The 16,639-nt window shown below is 37.1% G+C and overlaps 3 protein-coding genes across 4 annotated transcripts; 1 reads left to right on the top strand and 2 right to left on the bottom strand.

Annotated features, from left to right (window-relative positions):
• Positions 1-237: 237 nt before the first annotated feature.
• TERT (telomerase reverse transcriptase) lies at positions 238-7,770 on the bottom strand. Its single transcript, XM_088697827.1, has 12 exons — positions 7,344-7,770; positions 7,000-7,077; positions 6,830-6,895; positions 6,560-6,728; positions 5,604-5,980; positions 5,288-5,399; positions 4,667-4,808; positions 2,735-3,992; positions 1,744-2,312; positions 1,143-1,415; positions 635-915; positions 238-527 (listed from the first exon to the last, which is right to left on the bottom strand). Exons 1-11 carry the CDS (start codon positions 7,659-7,661, stop codon positions 648-650), a joined length of 3,630 nt encoding a protein of 1,209 aa, XP_088553953.1. The 5' UTR covers positions 7,662-7,770; the 3' UTR covers positions 238-527; positions 635-647.
• Positions 7,771-10,559: 2,789 nt separating this feature from the next.
• LOC148695411 (uncharacterized) lies at positions 10,560-11,327 on the top strand. Its single transcript, XM_088696518.1, has one exon. The coding sequence runs from the start codon at positions 10,816-10,818 to the stop codon at positions 11,026-11,028; it is 213 nt and encodes a 70-aa protein (XP_088552644.1). The 5' UTR covers positions 10,560-10,815; the 3' UTR covers positions 11,029-11,327.
• Positions 11,328-13,578: 2,251 nt separating this feature from the next.
• Positions 13,579-16,571, bottom strand: LOC137735623 (uncharacterized). 2 transcript variants are annotated; one of them, XM_068475069.2, is made up of 6 exons: positions 16,272-16,571; positions 16,122-16,174; positions 15,787-15,842; positions 15,080-15,700; positions 14,630-14,804; positions 13,579-13,965 (listed from the first exon to the last, which is right to left on the bottom strand). In XM_068475069.2, the coding sequence occupies exons 1-6, from the start codon at positions 16,417-16,419 to the stop codon at positions 13,804-13,806; spliced, it is 1,215 nt and encodes a 404-aa protein (XP_068331170.2). In that variant the 5' UTR covers positions 16,420-16,571; the 3' UTR covers positions 13,579-13,803. The 2 variants fall into 2 exon arrangements, with proteins under 2 accessions (XP_068331170.2, XP_088553378.1); XM_088697252.1 differs by having other exon boundaries at positions 14,630-14,801; positions 16,272-16,547.
• Between the last annotated feature and the right edge of the window lie 68 nt (positions 16,572-16,639).

Here is a 16,639-nt window from a genome sequence, read left to right as displayed (position 1 = left end):
AGTTCACCCGTCATTAAGCTCTCTGCTTGTTCTAGTAACAATGGAGCTTCTTGCACTAAATACGAAAATACTTTTTAGGATTCACTTGCACTTATTAAAGATTAGTATCAAGAGCATTTTTTAGTTATTTTCAAAGCACTTACAAACATCTTCGGATCACTTGGAAAATATATTTTTGAAAAACTGATATTAAAATAAATAATACTCTAATCTGCACTCCAATTATAAAATTTGAACTCAGGTGCAAAGAGTGCTTTGTATATTAAAAAAGAATCGTTTAGAATGGAGGTATGAGCTGCTTCACCTGCACACAATAATCTGGACAGGCTCGGTACTGCACAAAACCTTTTCCCAAAAGTTCGGAAAGAAAAAATTATAGAGCACAAAGATGCGAAAAACATAAGAGACTCATTGGCAAATTCACAAATTGTACCACATTGCAGACACTACGTTCACTCAACAAACGTTCACGCTCAGATAAATCGTGCTTTCTCCGCTCTTACATCGTCCTTGTTCAAGTGCTGTACCTGACATGGGGAGATAGAGAAGAAAGAGAGAAGAATTCAAATACTGAAGTTGGGACGATGGCGAACTGATGACAGAAGGATGGTCTGTTCATGCAATATGTACATACCTCTAAGAGTCTCCTAATACTTGATCTTCCACATTACCGAGGAATGTGATCTGTCGACTGCATACCTTAGTTGAGAAGACACAGACCCCGATATTGTATGCTTTAACAACTTAGATGTCAAAAGGGAGATCAACTCCTTATGTCGCGATTGCTTTCTCTTCAGTACTTGGATATAAGCATATAAACCAAGCCATTCAACCTCTCCCTTTTCCAGTTGAAGAATTGGGTGGAAATCAGCATGCACAGAACGCATCCTTCTCTTTATGAGCACATGCATATACCTAAAATCAATATAACAAAAACAACATAACTCCAACAAAGAAAAATAGAAATGTCGTAATACTTGAACATTTTGGACTTCTGATAAAGGGATCCAGCAGCTAGATTTTAATGTATCAAAATAAAAAATGATGACTAAATTTTAACTATCATATTCATATATGCAGAAAACTGCATGTTATTGATGAAATAATTACAAAAGATAAAAGACAACGGAACAGAAGAATACCTCAAAGATCTCTTGATAATGTTAGCATAAGATCTAGGGCGAAGTTTCCAGACGTATGATAAGTCACGAACATAACAATGGAACTTCATTGCACATAACAAGAATGCTTGGTAGATATTTAATCTCACAACAGATGCTGAATTGATGTTGGAATCAAAGAATATTGGATGGCATTTAGGTTTCATATAGTCACACAATTTTTTCTTCAAATGACGAGCTGGTTGGTCTTGCCAGCTGACAGTAAGAGTGGAACGTAGATGGTTGTTCCAGTACCTGATAAAGAGATGAAACAAGTTACTCAAAACACTTAAGTAATGCAGAGCATGAATGATATTTGTTTTCACAGACACTTGATCATAGTGTTGTACAATTACAAAGGCCTCAACCATACCAAACATCTAGCAGACATGTATCACGCTTGTATAACATGTATCACGATTCACACTTGTACAAAGTGTTATTCAAAAAGACATTCCTTTGGTGGACTATAACATGAATAATTTGACCGCTTCAGCAGTGCATGAATTTAGTTTTAAGAAATTGTGGAATTTATTATTGGCCTCAATAAACTCAAAAAGTAAAATAAGTCATGGAAATTAACTTCGTGTAGTCGGCCTGAACTTCAAGAGTGCAAGAATTAAGAAGCAAGCCACTCCATCGAATGAATGAGATGCCGTCTTCACCAAGATACACCCTGCTTGATGGTATTCCAGGCATGTGTTGAATATCGAAATTCACACAGAACTTCTTTTCATTCATGTAACAGTTATAATCCCGAAATCCTCTTTGTAACCTGGTGAAGAAGCCAGCAGCCTGATTCCTTGAGGTTGAGATGAAAAGAAAGTCATCAATAAATCTTAGTAGAATATAAGTTGAGGATGAGGCAATGCCATCCTCATTAGCACTCTGTGCAGCAGAAGTATCTCCAAAATTATGTCCTCTTGATGAATCTATTGTCGCGTGTTCCCAAGTTTTTTCAAGAAATGGAAAGATCACATTCCTATCCAAATGTCCATAGTATAATGAACAAAGCAAAGAAGACAAAACACTTCCTTGAGGAATACCTACACCTTGCAGATAAAACTTTTTATCTAACTGTAGCACATTGCGCTTGACATGTTGATTTAGATTAAAAAAGAGCTCCTCCTTCTTCATAGACCTGCTATATTCCTAAGCATTAGAAAATAAAACTATCAGTTAAAGTACCTCAATCTATAAAGAACAAGAAAGGGATAATAATGCAAAGATGCTTAAGAAATTTTAAGCAAGTACACAAATTTTCATCCCGTGCCCCATGATCAACATAGATGGGACCTTCAAGGTTGCAAAGTTAAAAGCTACTGAATTTGAAACAAATTAGCACCAAGAACCTTATGCTCAATGTTTTGAATACTACTTCCTTTGATATTGAACAACTTATTTTCTTTTATATAAGCAAGATGGATGACTTCGGATGAATAAGTTCATAAATATACAAAATACAGAGTACAGACTTGTAGAAAAGAGCGGAAAAATTGTAACATATTCCACAGAAACAAAATTAGTTCACAAAAAATATAGCTGAACAATTTTTCATAAATACACAAAAATACCTGATTAACAAGGACACTTTGCAATGATCGGTGTAAGGCAGAAGATTTAAACCTCAAGCTGGTATGTTGATCCAATAATGCAGGATTCTCATGAACCCATAAAAATTCTTTTGTGCAAAGAACTTCGTAAGAATGTTTTAGAAAATATTCATCCGTTCTTATGGCATCTTTCATCACACAAAGCAGCTTATCCTGGTCAACGGTATCATAGGCTTTTGACACATCAGAAACAACAATAAATACATCAGGCATCATTGTCGGTCCATTCTTTAAACCCATCACAAATGGGCATAACTTTCGGTAGACATCATTGTAATCAAAAACTGATGAACCTAACTTCTCTGGCTCCTTCAACCGTATAGCTTTTAGAACAGCATGCGTATCACAAAGAACGCTATTGACAGACTTGAAATATTCAAATTTGACCCTTTTCTGAAGACTTTTTTTCCTTCTTACTATGCCACTGGACTGCTCTGCCAAACTGAACTCCTTTCGTGGCATTTTTGATGATGCTTTTAAATTTGCTAGCAACCGCACTCCACACTCTTTTGGACAAATCCGAAGCTTTGAAAAACCAAATAATCTTTTTCTTATAATCCTTCTAGTTGTTGCATCATCCAAGCAATAATACCTCTGATCTTTCATGCAACTGATAGTCTTATTCTTCACCTTCTCCCAAACTGACTTTCGATAGTAATATACATCTTGCCTCCCGTGCTCACTTTCGGTGATATAGAAGTTGGCTTGCAACAAAGGGACAATTATGGATGAAAAGAACCAATAAATCCAGCTTTTCAAGACTTTTTGTTTAATGATATGTGCAGCATCATTCAATCTAGGGAATCCTTTATGAATGTCTAATCCTTTTCCACCCATGTCTTTTAGTGCCTCATTATTCATGCTGCAGATATACTGTTTATTTGATAGGAATGGGAACCTAGATGTTTTCAGTTTATGCATACATTGCCGTAAAGAAAAATTTTCAAATCTTCTAAGATGTATGAACTTGGAAATATTTCTCCTCAATATTCTCCAATTAGAAGCGGTTCCTAGCAAATCTGAAGGAATGATTCTCTTACAAACAGCCCACATAAACGAGACCACCTGACTTTTCAAGCAATAAGACTTAATAGCCTCAGAGTGAGAATCAGTAGCATCTGGAGATGAAACACCACAATGCTTGTCCAATAATCTTAAACTACGGCAATGTTGAGCTCTACGTATGAGAGTCTTAAGCAACTTAACAAGGGAATGATACCTGAAAAACATAAGCCACCACTTATTGTTCATATACGGACCACAACACACACACGCACACAGGAACCCAACATAAAACAGAGATAAGAAAATGGCTAGAAGACAAGGATTAAAGACCTAACTTGAGCACAATTAATAAATACTCCCAGTCTCCACAACACACACACGCACAGCAGAAATGCAAAAATAAAAACACATAAACAAAGAACTTTAAAAGGATGTAAGATATGATGACCATAGCAATTCAAATAATCATTTCCACATATCGTTTGGCATAACATTTCAGTTTTTGTGCTCCTAGATACAAAACGCAAATAATTGTCAGCAACATATCTATACATAGTCTGGTCCCATCCAGTACAGAACCTATCAGCACAAAATAGCAAATATTCTTTCATTTCCCCCGATGGTATCATTTTGTTAAAGCAATGCCAAAAAAGACCTTTTTTCATATGATTATCCTATGGAAAGGCATATCTTTTAATATACAGAATATTACACCACGTGCTTAAAAATCTAGTGGATTAATAACAATATTTATTACACTTATTGCTGGCTATTAACCCGATTCCTTATAAAAAAGATCTTGATGAAAGATAGTAAGATACCACTCTGTACTTCCATCAGTATTCCAGAACACCACCAAAATATTATCAAGAATAATGAGAAGCTTACAGGCATGCCGATCCCATGAGACAAAGACCACTTCCACGAGGACATATCTTTGACATAGCACTTTCTGTGTCAGATATGCCAAAAATACTCTTAACAAGAAATTCTGAACCAACAGAATTTGGCTTTAAAGAATTCAGAACATCTGAAGATCATTAAGTGTTATACATTGGTTATCATTTAAATAATAGAAAAGAAAAACCCTAAGTTTCTTCGGGAAAAATCTTGCAACAGAAAAAAGGAAAAAGACAAGACAGCACCATACATGATAGGAAATCATCATTTTCAGGGAAATCAAACATTAGAAAGTCATTACTGCACAAACCGTTGCTGCTTGTAAAATATACTGAGATGATAAGGCAAATTTCTATTCATACAATTTATTGCTGCTTGACAAGATTAGCAAATCCAAAGATATACACAAAGATTTCTTATCACGTGGTCTCCATTGACCATGGTCATCAATTGTTAGGTCAACATTGGTGTGTTCAAATTCCAATAAAATATCAGTGGATTGTGATCAAACAGTTGGTCACAATAATTTTTTTGGACAATGGTAATCAAGAGATCAGAACTGTGTATTTCAGTATGTATATACATATACACACAAGTGCAAAAGGATACGTTTTCTTGGGAAAACTGATGAAGACTGTTCCAGGTTAAAGAACATGAATTTTCTGTCAATTTGAGCCCCTTTGGCAACCTTTCGCGGAATGCGTAACCCCAAACAAGAGCACTGCCAAAGAAAACAAAAATTAAAAAGAAACCACTAAGAAAATTACATGAGAAGGGAAATAACCAGAAAAGAAAGTTGTTAAAGCTTATAAGCCTCTTCAACATTTTGGACCTTTCATTTTTTATTGAACGATATTGGGGAAGGGAGGATTCCAACATTTTAGACAAAGTCTGAATGAGAAAACTGAGAGGTTTACCCATGAACCTTTTTATGATGATGAACTGAGCTATATGAAAGCCTGCTAGATAAGCTTTCTTTATCACCGATAATTGTTTTGGAAGGATCCTGAAAGTTGGTTTCTTGAGAAGGTAATAGCCTACGCTTCTTGCGGCGCTGCCAACTAAATGGTCTTGCACGCTTTTTAAGCCTTTGGGAACCCTGTTCAAGTTCCTTATTTAAATCACCTTCATATATGTCGGTAAACGTGCTGGTTCCATTATGACTATCCCTATCCTTACAAACACTGCAGCAGCCACAGCAGGCAGCAGAACCAACGGTTTTATCACTGCTAAAAGAACTAAGGTGCTGTCTCTTCAACAATGAGTGTACATTATCTTCTCTTTCCCTCTTTTTCCGGGGTCCTGAGATAAAGTTGCAAATCCAATCACCATGTTGTGGTATTTTATCACCCTTTAAGGGATGGCGTTAGAGTGAACAACCAAAACAATCAGAGACAAGGAGAGATTACATGAAACAAGTGACTCCATTTGGACACATTACAAATCAACATGCACAAAGAAACACTATGAGCCCAAACATACCAAGAAAGATCAGGCATTGTCAATGCCATAAATTACATCGAGGGATAACTAAGATCTGTGATCACATAGTGACATGCTAAAAGATAAGAAATTTATTTTATATCGTAGTCATTATTCACGTCTGTGTGTCTAGAGTTGTAGTATTCATTCATTCTTGAGCTAGCTGTTTAAGATGTCTACTAACCAATTGATTTGTACTTCAATATCATGAGCAGACCAAGAAATAAGAAATAAACACTCATGAAAGCTCAAAACTAATGACATGCTGATCGTACTTTCATCTAAATACAAGAGATAACTGTACGCACACAAACTATACTTATCTCCAGATAATTGAAGCTAGGTCACATTTTTCAGTACTTCCCAACATAGTACATTACAATAGAAGCTAATGATTACCATACGACTCAGGCAATGACTGTTGCCACTGTGGCTGTGGCGCGCGCTTCAACTTCTTTGGACACAATTTACTGATTGGCAGGCCTGTGACCTGCTGGTGGTTTGTACGCAGAAGTGGCAAAAATATCGATGCATTCCTTAGTAAATAAACCATAATGCCATCCCCAACCTGTCACGCAAAAGTTTTATCCTTTATTAGTTTTAGAATCCATACATAAACTTTCCGCACATCATTAATCGCAACTAATCAAAGCGGTTACACGATCATACCCTTTCTAAGAGAAGACACCAAGCCGACGAAGTTAGAAGCTCCACAATGCCGCTTGACTGATTAGACTGCCAAAACATATACAAAACAACAAATACATTTTTTTAAACCGAGTGTATAATTACATTCCATATAATTAAAATAAATGGTAGAAAAAAGAAGGAGAATTTACCTTATCATAACCACTGCATATCACATTGGAAGACACAGGTTGCTCAACCATCATCACTTCAATCACTGCTCTAACAATCTGGCCACAAAAACATGCAATATTTACATAAATAAACAAATTACAACAACCTAATGAACCCTAAATACATATACACACTGTGTTCTAGTTGTAATTTGTAACACACAGGGGATACGGTCTTCCTCTTCAAGTCATTGCGTCCCGGTTCAAACCACCCCTCTCTTATTTGTGATATCGCTTGTAATCCATATATGTGCATATAACTATATACACACACGTATATAACATATATACATAAACTAAGAATGTGTATGGTTATAAATTACCTCAATTTGGGACCAGTTAGAGTCGGGGGAAAAGCGGGTGACCGCAGGTGTATTTTTCGCAAAGACGACGTATCCAAGGTTGAGGAGATGGCGGTAATCGGAGGGGTCGTCGGGTCGGAGGAGAAACGACAAGCCGTCAGGCGCGGTGCAGCTGAGGCAACGGCGGCCCTTGCAGAAACGACAGTCGGCGGGGACTGACGACGACGAATGGGGAGGGAGCAAGGAGACGATGGTGTCGGACAATGTTCGCGCCCGTTTGCCGAATAGTCTACGGAGGACCTCCGGAACGCGGCGTTTCCTTCGCATTTTCTTCCGCATTATCGGGACAACGGACAGTGGAGTGGACTGGATTGGAAGGGACGGGACTGTGAAGAGAGACGAGAAGGACGAATAGTCTTTGCGAATTTTAGAAAGGCAATAAAAGTGCGCCTTTTTCAGTTCCAAAATATAATTGCGCTTTTTTGTTAGGAATTTCAAGTTAATTACAATAATTTTGCCTGTTCATGAAAAAATGTTTGATTCTCGTTAAATACAAAATTAAATCACATTATTACTAATTGATTGTAGGATTTAATCAAACAATTTTACGGTAGATAAATTTTTTTGTTGGGCCGGCTTATTCGATCATCGGGTTTTGGGTTGTTCCTAAACGGACCTATCGGATCTAACTTAATTTGTGCGGGTGGTGCAGATTGGTCCTACGGCAACCACTATGGCGGATTGGGACCCTACAAAGGCCCCAAAACAGTGCTTGTGAAGGTTCTTTGGAGATTCATTTTTGTATCTATCAAGTATTTGATTAAATGTTTTCTGAGAATATATCAGCATTATTTTTGCAGGACATGTCGACAATATTCGGTGATTGCCTTGGCATTAACTATATGAATGCATATGACGATAAGCCCACCGAGTGCACAAGATCACATAAAAAAAATTCTGCTACGCGCACAGTTTCCGTCTAAATAAAACTTGATATTTTACATTAGGATTTTCCAAAATTAAAATCTTAGATCCACATACTACAACTGCAATGGTTGACTTTGTAAGTTTATCCTAATAAGAGTGTGTGGTTGGAAATGTCTTTTGCATTGGGAACATTTATTTCGAATTTCAAGTTAACAAGTTTATAGGCTTCCATGATTGGGCTGGCTCATTTAATCATGGGATTGTGGGTCGTTACCGGTCGGATACCATAATTTGTGCATGTAGTGCGGATTGGGTCCAATGGCGACCACCGTGGTTGGATCCACATAGTAACCTGGGTGGTCCTAAGATTTTCGAAGGCCAGAAAAATATTTCAGAAGGTTTTTCGAGAATCTTTTGAATGTTTGATAGAATGATACAGATATTTTGTGTTCATCAAGTGTTTGATGAAATGCCTTTTAGAAATATATCGAGGCATTTTAATTGTAGGACGCGTCAACAACACTTGACATGGGATCTCGACATCATGGGGTAGATTGGCATTTGTCAATATGAACACTAGTGATAATAGGGCCACCAAATGCTCAAGAAATTTTCTCACTGAATATATTTTTCACAATATGTGATTCTACCTTTCAAGAAAAAAAACAAAAAACAAAAAAAAAAAACAAAAGTGCGTCTATATAAAATTTGATGTCTTACATTGGAACCCAAGATTAGAATTCTGAATCTGTCATATTGCAACTGCTGACTTTGTAGTCTATCCTAATAAGACTATAAGTAGTTCGAAGTTTGTTTTGCATTGATGGTGTTTGATTTAACAAAGTATTACCGGTTATGTATTGATTGTGGCTTAATTGGGATTCTCTAACTATTACATTAAAGTGATTCTCTGCATATCATTTCAATTGTCTCGGCAACTACTAGTCTGCTTTTCTAGCCTTCGAACGCCAAAAGGCCACATGGAAAGTTGAAAACTTTCGTGCCACAAAACCGTCTTCAAGAATCTAGAAGCCTCCCAATTTTATGATGATCTAGCAACTTGGTGCATAATCTCATACAAGATGACAAATTATAAGCAGAGTATATTACTCTTAAATTAAGCCACAACACCATTATATACATTTTGTTCAATTCCCTTAATATGGCAGATTTTTCCTAGCTTGAATTTGTGGCTAGTGTTATTTAAACATACTAAAAGTATAGTATTTAGGAAAGTAATGATAAGGTCAAGTACATTCTATACAAGTTTGAAGTGATTTTCAAAATATGTCGCGAGGTTTTAATTTTCTCACATTGCATTATGACATTTTGAAATCATATACAGGTCATAAACATGTTGGAGAGCGACTCTTTACTAGTCATAAACGTGCTCAAGACCCACCAATCGACTCATTTACGTGTTGCTTTGGCCTTCCTTTCTATTGAGTTCTTAAATGTTCCTAGAGTTTGTAATGAGATTGCTCATATACTAGCAAAGTTTGCCCTTTCAATTGGCAAAGAAACAGTTTGGGTTGAGGAACCACCTGGTTTTATAGAGGACCTCCTCATTCAAGAGTTGTCAATTTCGAGAAATCCTATCATTTTATGTCTTTAGTCATCTTGATTTTACTATCTTTCATTAAATTGAAGACGTGATAAAGGCAATACCACTGTATAAGTTATATTGGAAGCTACACTCACATCACATCACATGGACCAAAAGTTTTCATATTCCAAATGGTATAATTGTGCTTCTACACAGCCTGAAAACGAGCCCTACATCAGCTACATCATCAATTCAGCAAAATAACTTACAATTAAATAGATGAAATCAATAAATGCATTAGAACATCAACAAGATTATCATGAGGAATGAAGCCAAAAAAATGAAAAATTGCCTTATCCTTGAGGGAAAATAAATGGAAAACAAGAAGAAAAGCAAAAGATTACGCAAACTCAGTCATAGCTTAGGTCATATTCAACTGAAGGAGGGACACATAGCTTGTTTTAGCCCTATAGTTCTCAAATAAATTAATATTTTAATAAACAGTATCAGATCATATTTCATATCATCTCCAACCATCAGGCTAGCTGGCTGGCTAGAGATGGATAGCCCACTAGCCTGATTGGTTGGTTTTGGTCCGATAGGGCCCACAAGTTCTTTAACCTAACCCTCAATTAAAGACGATTTTCGTATCATTTCTGACTATTTTCAATCCTATCTCCCTCTGACCGAAGTAGTTTGAGATGACCTTAATCCTTTCCTCGGCTCGGCCCATTCGAATAATAAAGGGCTGCACACTGCACACCGAGCTGCAAAATGTCAATACATCCAGCCAACTACCAGTCAGATTCGGACATTTAATCCACTATTAATTTGCTCTCTCTCTCTCTCTCTCGCCCCCAATCTCCACTCTCCACCTTCTTCTTTTAATTTCCAGAAACATCGTCTCCAGAACCCTCCTTTTTTGCATCAAAATCTTCAAAACTCAATTGGGTTTCAATCAAAATCCAATCTTTGAGATCATATTTTTGTGGGTTTTGGTTTGACTTGATAGATAGATTGATGATGGTGTTGCAGTTGTTGTTAACAGTTGCCTTCTCTGCGGTGCCTCTGACTCTGTACGTTCCTCCAGTCAGAAGCCTAAACCCCTTCGTGGAGACCATGGAGGAACTCTTCTCCGAATCAAGAAATCACACCAATAGGGTATACCCACGTGTCCGACATCTTTGGTTGAGGATCTTGGATTGTGTACTTTGCAGCAGAACCACAAGGTAGATAATTATATATGTATATATATTTATGTTTACAGATTTTGATTTCAGTTGGTACCATGTAGTCAGCTACTATCACAAACCAATTTCTGAAACATGTTTCAGATTTTGGTTTTTGTCTTTCCCTTTTGTGGTAAATAAGGTCTGAGTGATGGAGAGTTTGATTTTGGTGATTATGGTGGTGGCGTTGTTGGTGTTTTTCCGACCGGATTATATATTTGTGTTGTAAAAATTCAGTCTTGTAATTTCATTATTTCATAAGAATCTTTTCCATGGCAATTTCAGAGGTGATCTGTTTATTGATTTGATGATTTCTTTTTCTTTTGTTTTTTCCTGTCTCGTATTTTTAGAGCAACTTACGTGATACTAGTATACCACTATTTTAGCAGCATATTGTCTACAAACACATGTGAACAAAAACAACATATGTTCTTTTACCATTGGACAGTGGCGGTGCTCCTGTGTCATGTAAGTCCTTAAGTTGTTAGGTATACATGGTATAATCTGGATTTTAGAATCTGGGTTGTCATGGGCAGCTGGGCTCATAGCTTGTTAATAGTCATGATTTGATTATAAAATTATGGTTATGGACTTCATAGCTTTTTAAGTTATTAAGAGTTGGATGGTCTTTGTTTGTTGCCATACAACGGATATTGACTATAATACAAGAATTGCGTATGTGATTGTTCATAGATTTTTTTTGAGGATTAGTCTTCAAAGTTTAGCCATAAGTGTACCCAAATTATAGCACGATAATATAAGAAGAAACAAAGGAACAAAGAGTGAACTTAAGTGGCATATAACTATGATAAATTGATAGTTAGAGAGTTGTCTAAGTTATGAACTGAAGCAGTCCTTTTCTAAGATTCAATTAGGAAGATCTGAAGAGGTCTCAAAGCTTGAATCTTTTTCAGATTCGTCTTACTTTTTTGAGTTGAGTCTCTGAAAATCAGAAGAGGTCTCAAGTTCGAATATCCTTCTTATTGATTAAAAAACGGCGGATAAGTACAAAATTAATGTTTTATTGGTGCCTCAATCGTAGGTTTTGTAGCCAAGGGCAAAAAACAAACAGAACAAAACAAAAAAAAAGGGAGGATGTGAGGTGGCCAGGTGGGTTATGATCTCTTTCTGGATTAGGTTGAGAAGGTTTGGCGGTTTGTCATTGTTGGTTTATGGTTGCCATCTATATTAACTTTGGTTGCTTAAAAAATAAGAACAAGACTTGGCTATTGAAGAATCAGCAGCCCTTCCTGCATAAAGCCTATCACAACTTAGACACGTGTTGTGCTGTAATAGGCTTTCAGTAAGAGGGGCTGCTGATTCTTCAGCAGCGAAGTTAAATCCAAAAAATAATAGAAGGTGAAAAAGAAACGAAAGGGAGCCTTAACAAATCATGCCAATGGTTCTGCAAGCATTGGCCATGTGGTCTTAAAACATATAAGCTTGTAATGTAACGGAGTTTGCAACGTTTTCGCCTTCTCTTTTATTTCTAAAAATTTTACTACACCATAATGTGTTGTACGTCAAATTATTCAAACTTTTCAATGTGACGGATGTATCTGTCATTCTTATGGATTACGATGATAATCACTGTTAAATCTTATTTGGCATACGCTAAATAGATTCTAAATATAAAGAAAAAGTCAAATTTGTGACTTGGAACTTTCTGATTGGAATCAAACAATTTGCTACACCTAAGATCACAAACAATCCGATTAACCAAAAGTCTTAACTCAAGTGACATGCGATAAGTGGAGCAAGGTGTCATGATCTCAAACTATTCGCGAGTCTTAGTTCAAATGACATGCGATTGTGATCTCAAAACTTAAACCATTTGTTTGTTTGTTTGTTTTTTTTTTTTTTAACGAACAATATTTTCTATACTAAAAGGAGGGGATGTCTTATTCTCACAATGGGTTAGCAATAATGTGGTTCAAATTCGTTTTTGACGAGAATCGAACTTAAGATCTCTCACTTATAAGTGAAGAGGAATACTACTAGACCATAATATTAAGTGGCTAAACCATTTATATTTTAGCATATAAATTTATGTAACTCGCTAGATTAGTAACATATTACCTCTTAAACAACCATAGTTGCATGATAGTAACACATCAGAGGGCAGTTCTGAGGTGTTTCAAACCTCTAAATAGTAAAAAATTTCATCAATTAAGGCTATTTTGCCGAGTTCCTTAGAGAGAGTAGTCTGAGTTGTCTCGCATCCCTAGGTATTCTCTACCTACCCACCTGTGTCGGTTTTGGGTACACGTACCCTTTAAACAAAGATCGTTGGGGTTTTTTTTTTTCTGGTAGTATGGCAGGAGTTAACTTCAGCACCGTGGCGCCTGGTACTCAAACATTGGTTTGAGATATTTTCTATACCCCTTCTTACCCTAAAAATCAGAGGCAGCCGGCGTTTTACATTTAGTTTGCTACATGTATAAATTTCGAAACTTGAAACTACATGGACCAAAATTATAATTTGGCCTTCAGCAAGCGAAGAGAAAAACCGAAACACGGTCATAACAAAAGGCCTACGGAGTATGAAACTCAATGGTAAAAATCGAAAGTTTATTCATCGGAACTGAGCTCAGTACCATTACTGTGTGGGTCTGTTCAGTACATTACAGTTTTATTTACCAACTATAGAGTTGTCTGAAGAAAACTAAAACTACAGACCATATGAGGGCGAAAGAATTAAGGAATGGTAAGAAAACCAAGAGAATAAGAAAAAGAATCAAAAGAATGAAACAATGGATGTGAAATGTTGCTCAATGTTTTAGGTGGAAGGTGTTGTGCAAGGTTTTAGAAACCAGAAAACGTCGAGGGCTCTAGCTTCTCTTCCATCAACTAGACAAACGTTTTTGCCTTTCTCTGTGGAATCATCCTTGCTCACCACCACCTTTTTGTTGTGCTCTGCCTCTCCAAGAATTCCCCTTTCCTGGTCATCATGCAGAAAAAACAGATCAGAAAAATTAACTGACAATGATTGATATTAGCACAAATCAAATCTATGAAGGGATCTTAGTTCGAGTGGCAAATTGAGTCATATACAAAATCGCTTGGATTTAGTTTAGTCATAGCACCGTAACATGATATGGAGGTGATAAGGAAGTCTGAAATGCGTAAGGCCTCATCTGGTATAGATCATAGGATCGGAATGGATAACCAATTCACGGCATATTGAAGGTAGAGGAGAACGATTTTTTTCTTTCGTTTTTGAGAGGATTAGACATGAAGGAATATTCTTCCTTCTAATCCTACCATTTTGGGGAGGATCGGTACCTCCAAGTTAGTCACAATTATTTCACTTCTTCCTTCAACATACCTTAAACATAGTGTCTTATCCATTCCAATCCAGTCCCCTATTTCAAACGAGCCAAAATCTTGAGCAAATTATATATGGGCATAGGATTGGAATAGAAATAAGCTGACTGAAATTCGAGTTTATCATTTCAACTAAGATGGCTATGCAAACCAATAAGACCAACTTTGTAACTGTACTATCAAGCTTGAGTTGCAAGAAAGACTCAGATATCTCAGTCAAGTGACTTAACGGATAAAAAATAATACGAATAAGGAGAAGGATGCAGCTAGTTACTTACCATCAGCTTGGACTTGTAAGCTTGTGAAGGTGTGATTTTGCTAGGATGCCTTGTTGTAGAAAAGCATTGAGGAGAGGGAGGGTTGGTCCGGATTTGCAACAAGCTCTCGCCCCCTTTGCGCTTAACATTCTCTAAACTTAGAGGGATTGGGACGTTCTCTGCCTCGTCATCTCTTCTGCAGAAGGTGGTCATCAAAAGTTAACCTTATGTATCCAATCATCAAAGCCAGAAAGTTTCAAGATTCATGGAGGTAATTTGTTATCAACCAGATCAGATGATCATAATTTAAACTGCATCAAACGTTTTACCATAACAAGTGAAGAAGAAAATATTTATACCATAAAAAAACAGATACAAACACACAATTACATACAACGAAGGATAGAATGTGCACACAAATATAGAGGGTTGCATTACAAACAAATATATAGAGAAAAAGATTAAACTTACTTTTTCCTCCTTGGCTTCTCCGAATTGCTCCCCTCCATTCCTTCAGTGTTCATTTTGCTCACCTCAAGCAATGGCGTTCTCTTCGTTTGCCTCTCATTTTTCCCTTTATTAATCTCCAGCAATGGAGTTCTCTCCGTTTGCCTCTCAGTTTTCCCTTTATCCACCTCAAATAGCGGCATTCTCTCTGTTTCCCTCCCTTTCAACTCCCCAAAAACCTCACGGTTACACTCCTCCTCCTTCACTACCTCTTCCTTCAAGCCCGCTGGGCTTTTCCTCACATCCGAATTCTCCACATCCTCTCCCTCCCTCGCTCTCATAGCCATTCTCTTCAATTCAGAACAGAAGTCTGTAATCTGATTCAGAAGATCCCTCCCCGCAAATAAATTCCTCGCTGACAGCGTGCTTCTCAGCTTAGGAAGCACCTCATCGTTCGGCAGGGTGCTCTCAATTGGTTGCTTCTTCTCTGTGCTTGATTTGATTGTTGCCTTCATGGCCTTAGCTTGGTTCATTGGAGGGGTTGATACATTGGGGTTCTGATTTTCACTATCTTCCTTGAATCTTGAATTATTAGTCGGGTAAATCGAAGATTGAGTCAACCCTCTTCTCTTCAATTTCACATCTCTGAATTACAAACGAAAAGGTTAAATTCTGCGAAACCGGATTAAATTGTATTGTGAAAACAAGGGTTCATGGGTTTTGCTTTTTACCTCTGGACTTTATCACCAAGTGGAGAAACTTCAGGAACAACAGCTGGGCGCGGAACCTTTCCCAAATGGACAAACAAAGAAATAAGAAACTTTGAAAGAATAAAAAGAAGAGAATTATAAAAAATCTATGCTGGGGTAGCTCCAAAATACGAGGAAAATAAAGACGCAAGCGAAAATTAGATCTTATGCCGAATACCAAAGAATCAAAATCTCAAATTTTCAATCTTTCCCATCACATTTTCTTAGCAACCAAGCAGATTAACACGAAAAAAAATAAAAATTAAACAAAATCAGAAAACCAACCAAAAAGAAAGAAAGACTGGAAAAGGAGAAACCTTGGGAGGTGATGACTTGAGAAAATCTTCAGCCGTCTTCGGATGCTTGCATCCTACAACAGAAAAATAATCCAAGAAAATATCTAGTCAGTCAAAATTAGAAAAGAAAAAAGAAGGGGTTGAAGTATAATTTGAGAAGGATTAAGGTACCGGGTCGGCAAAACCAGGCCTGATCGTCGACGGAATTGTCATTGGGGTTCAAGAAATCGAACCACTTGGGCGCGTTTATTTGCTCGTAGTATTTGTCCTCTACGAATCTCCACTCTAAACTTTTCCAATCGATTTTTGCTGGTTCCATAAATCTCACAGACAAAATCCCAGAAAGAAAGCGAGCTGTACAACCACCACGGCAAAAGAGAGAGAGAGAGAGAGAGAGAGAGAGAGAGATTGGTGGGTTTTGGAGCTGAAGAGGCGGACAGTGGAAGAAGAAGAAGTAACCGTTACAGGAGAAATAGTGAACGTTGGTGGGCTCAATGGGGTTTTACTAAATTATCGACCGTTGGAGATTGATTAATAGA

The sequence above is a fragment of the Pyrus communis genome, chromosome 7, assembly GCF_041283825.1.
Source record: "Pyrus communis isolate YQ-2024b chromosome 7, ASM4128382v1, whole genome shotgun sequence".
NCBI lineage: Eukaryota > Viridiplantae > Streptophyta > Magnoliopsida > Rosales > Rosaceae > Pyrus > Pyrus communis.
This window is presented reverse-complemented; position numbering and strand designations above follow the sequence as displayed.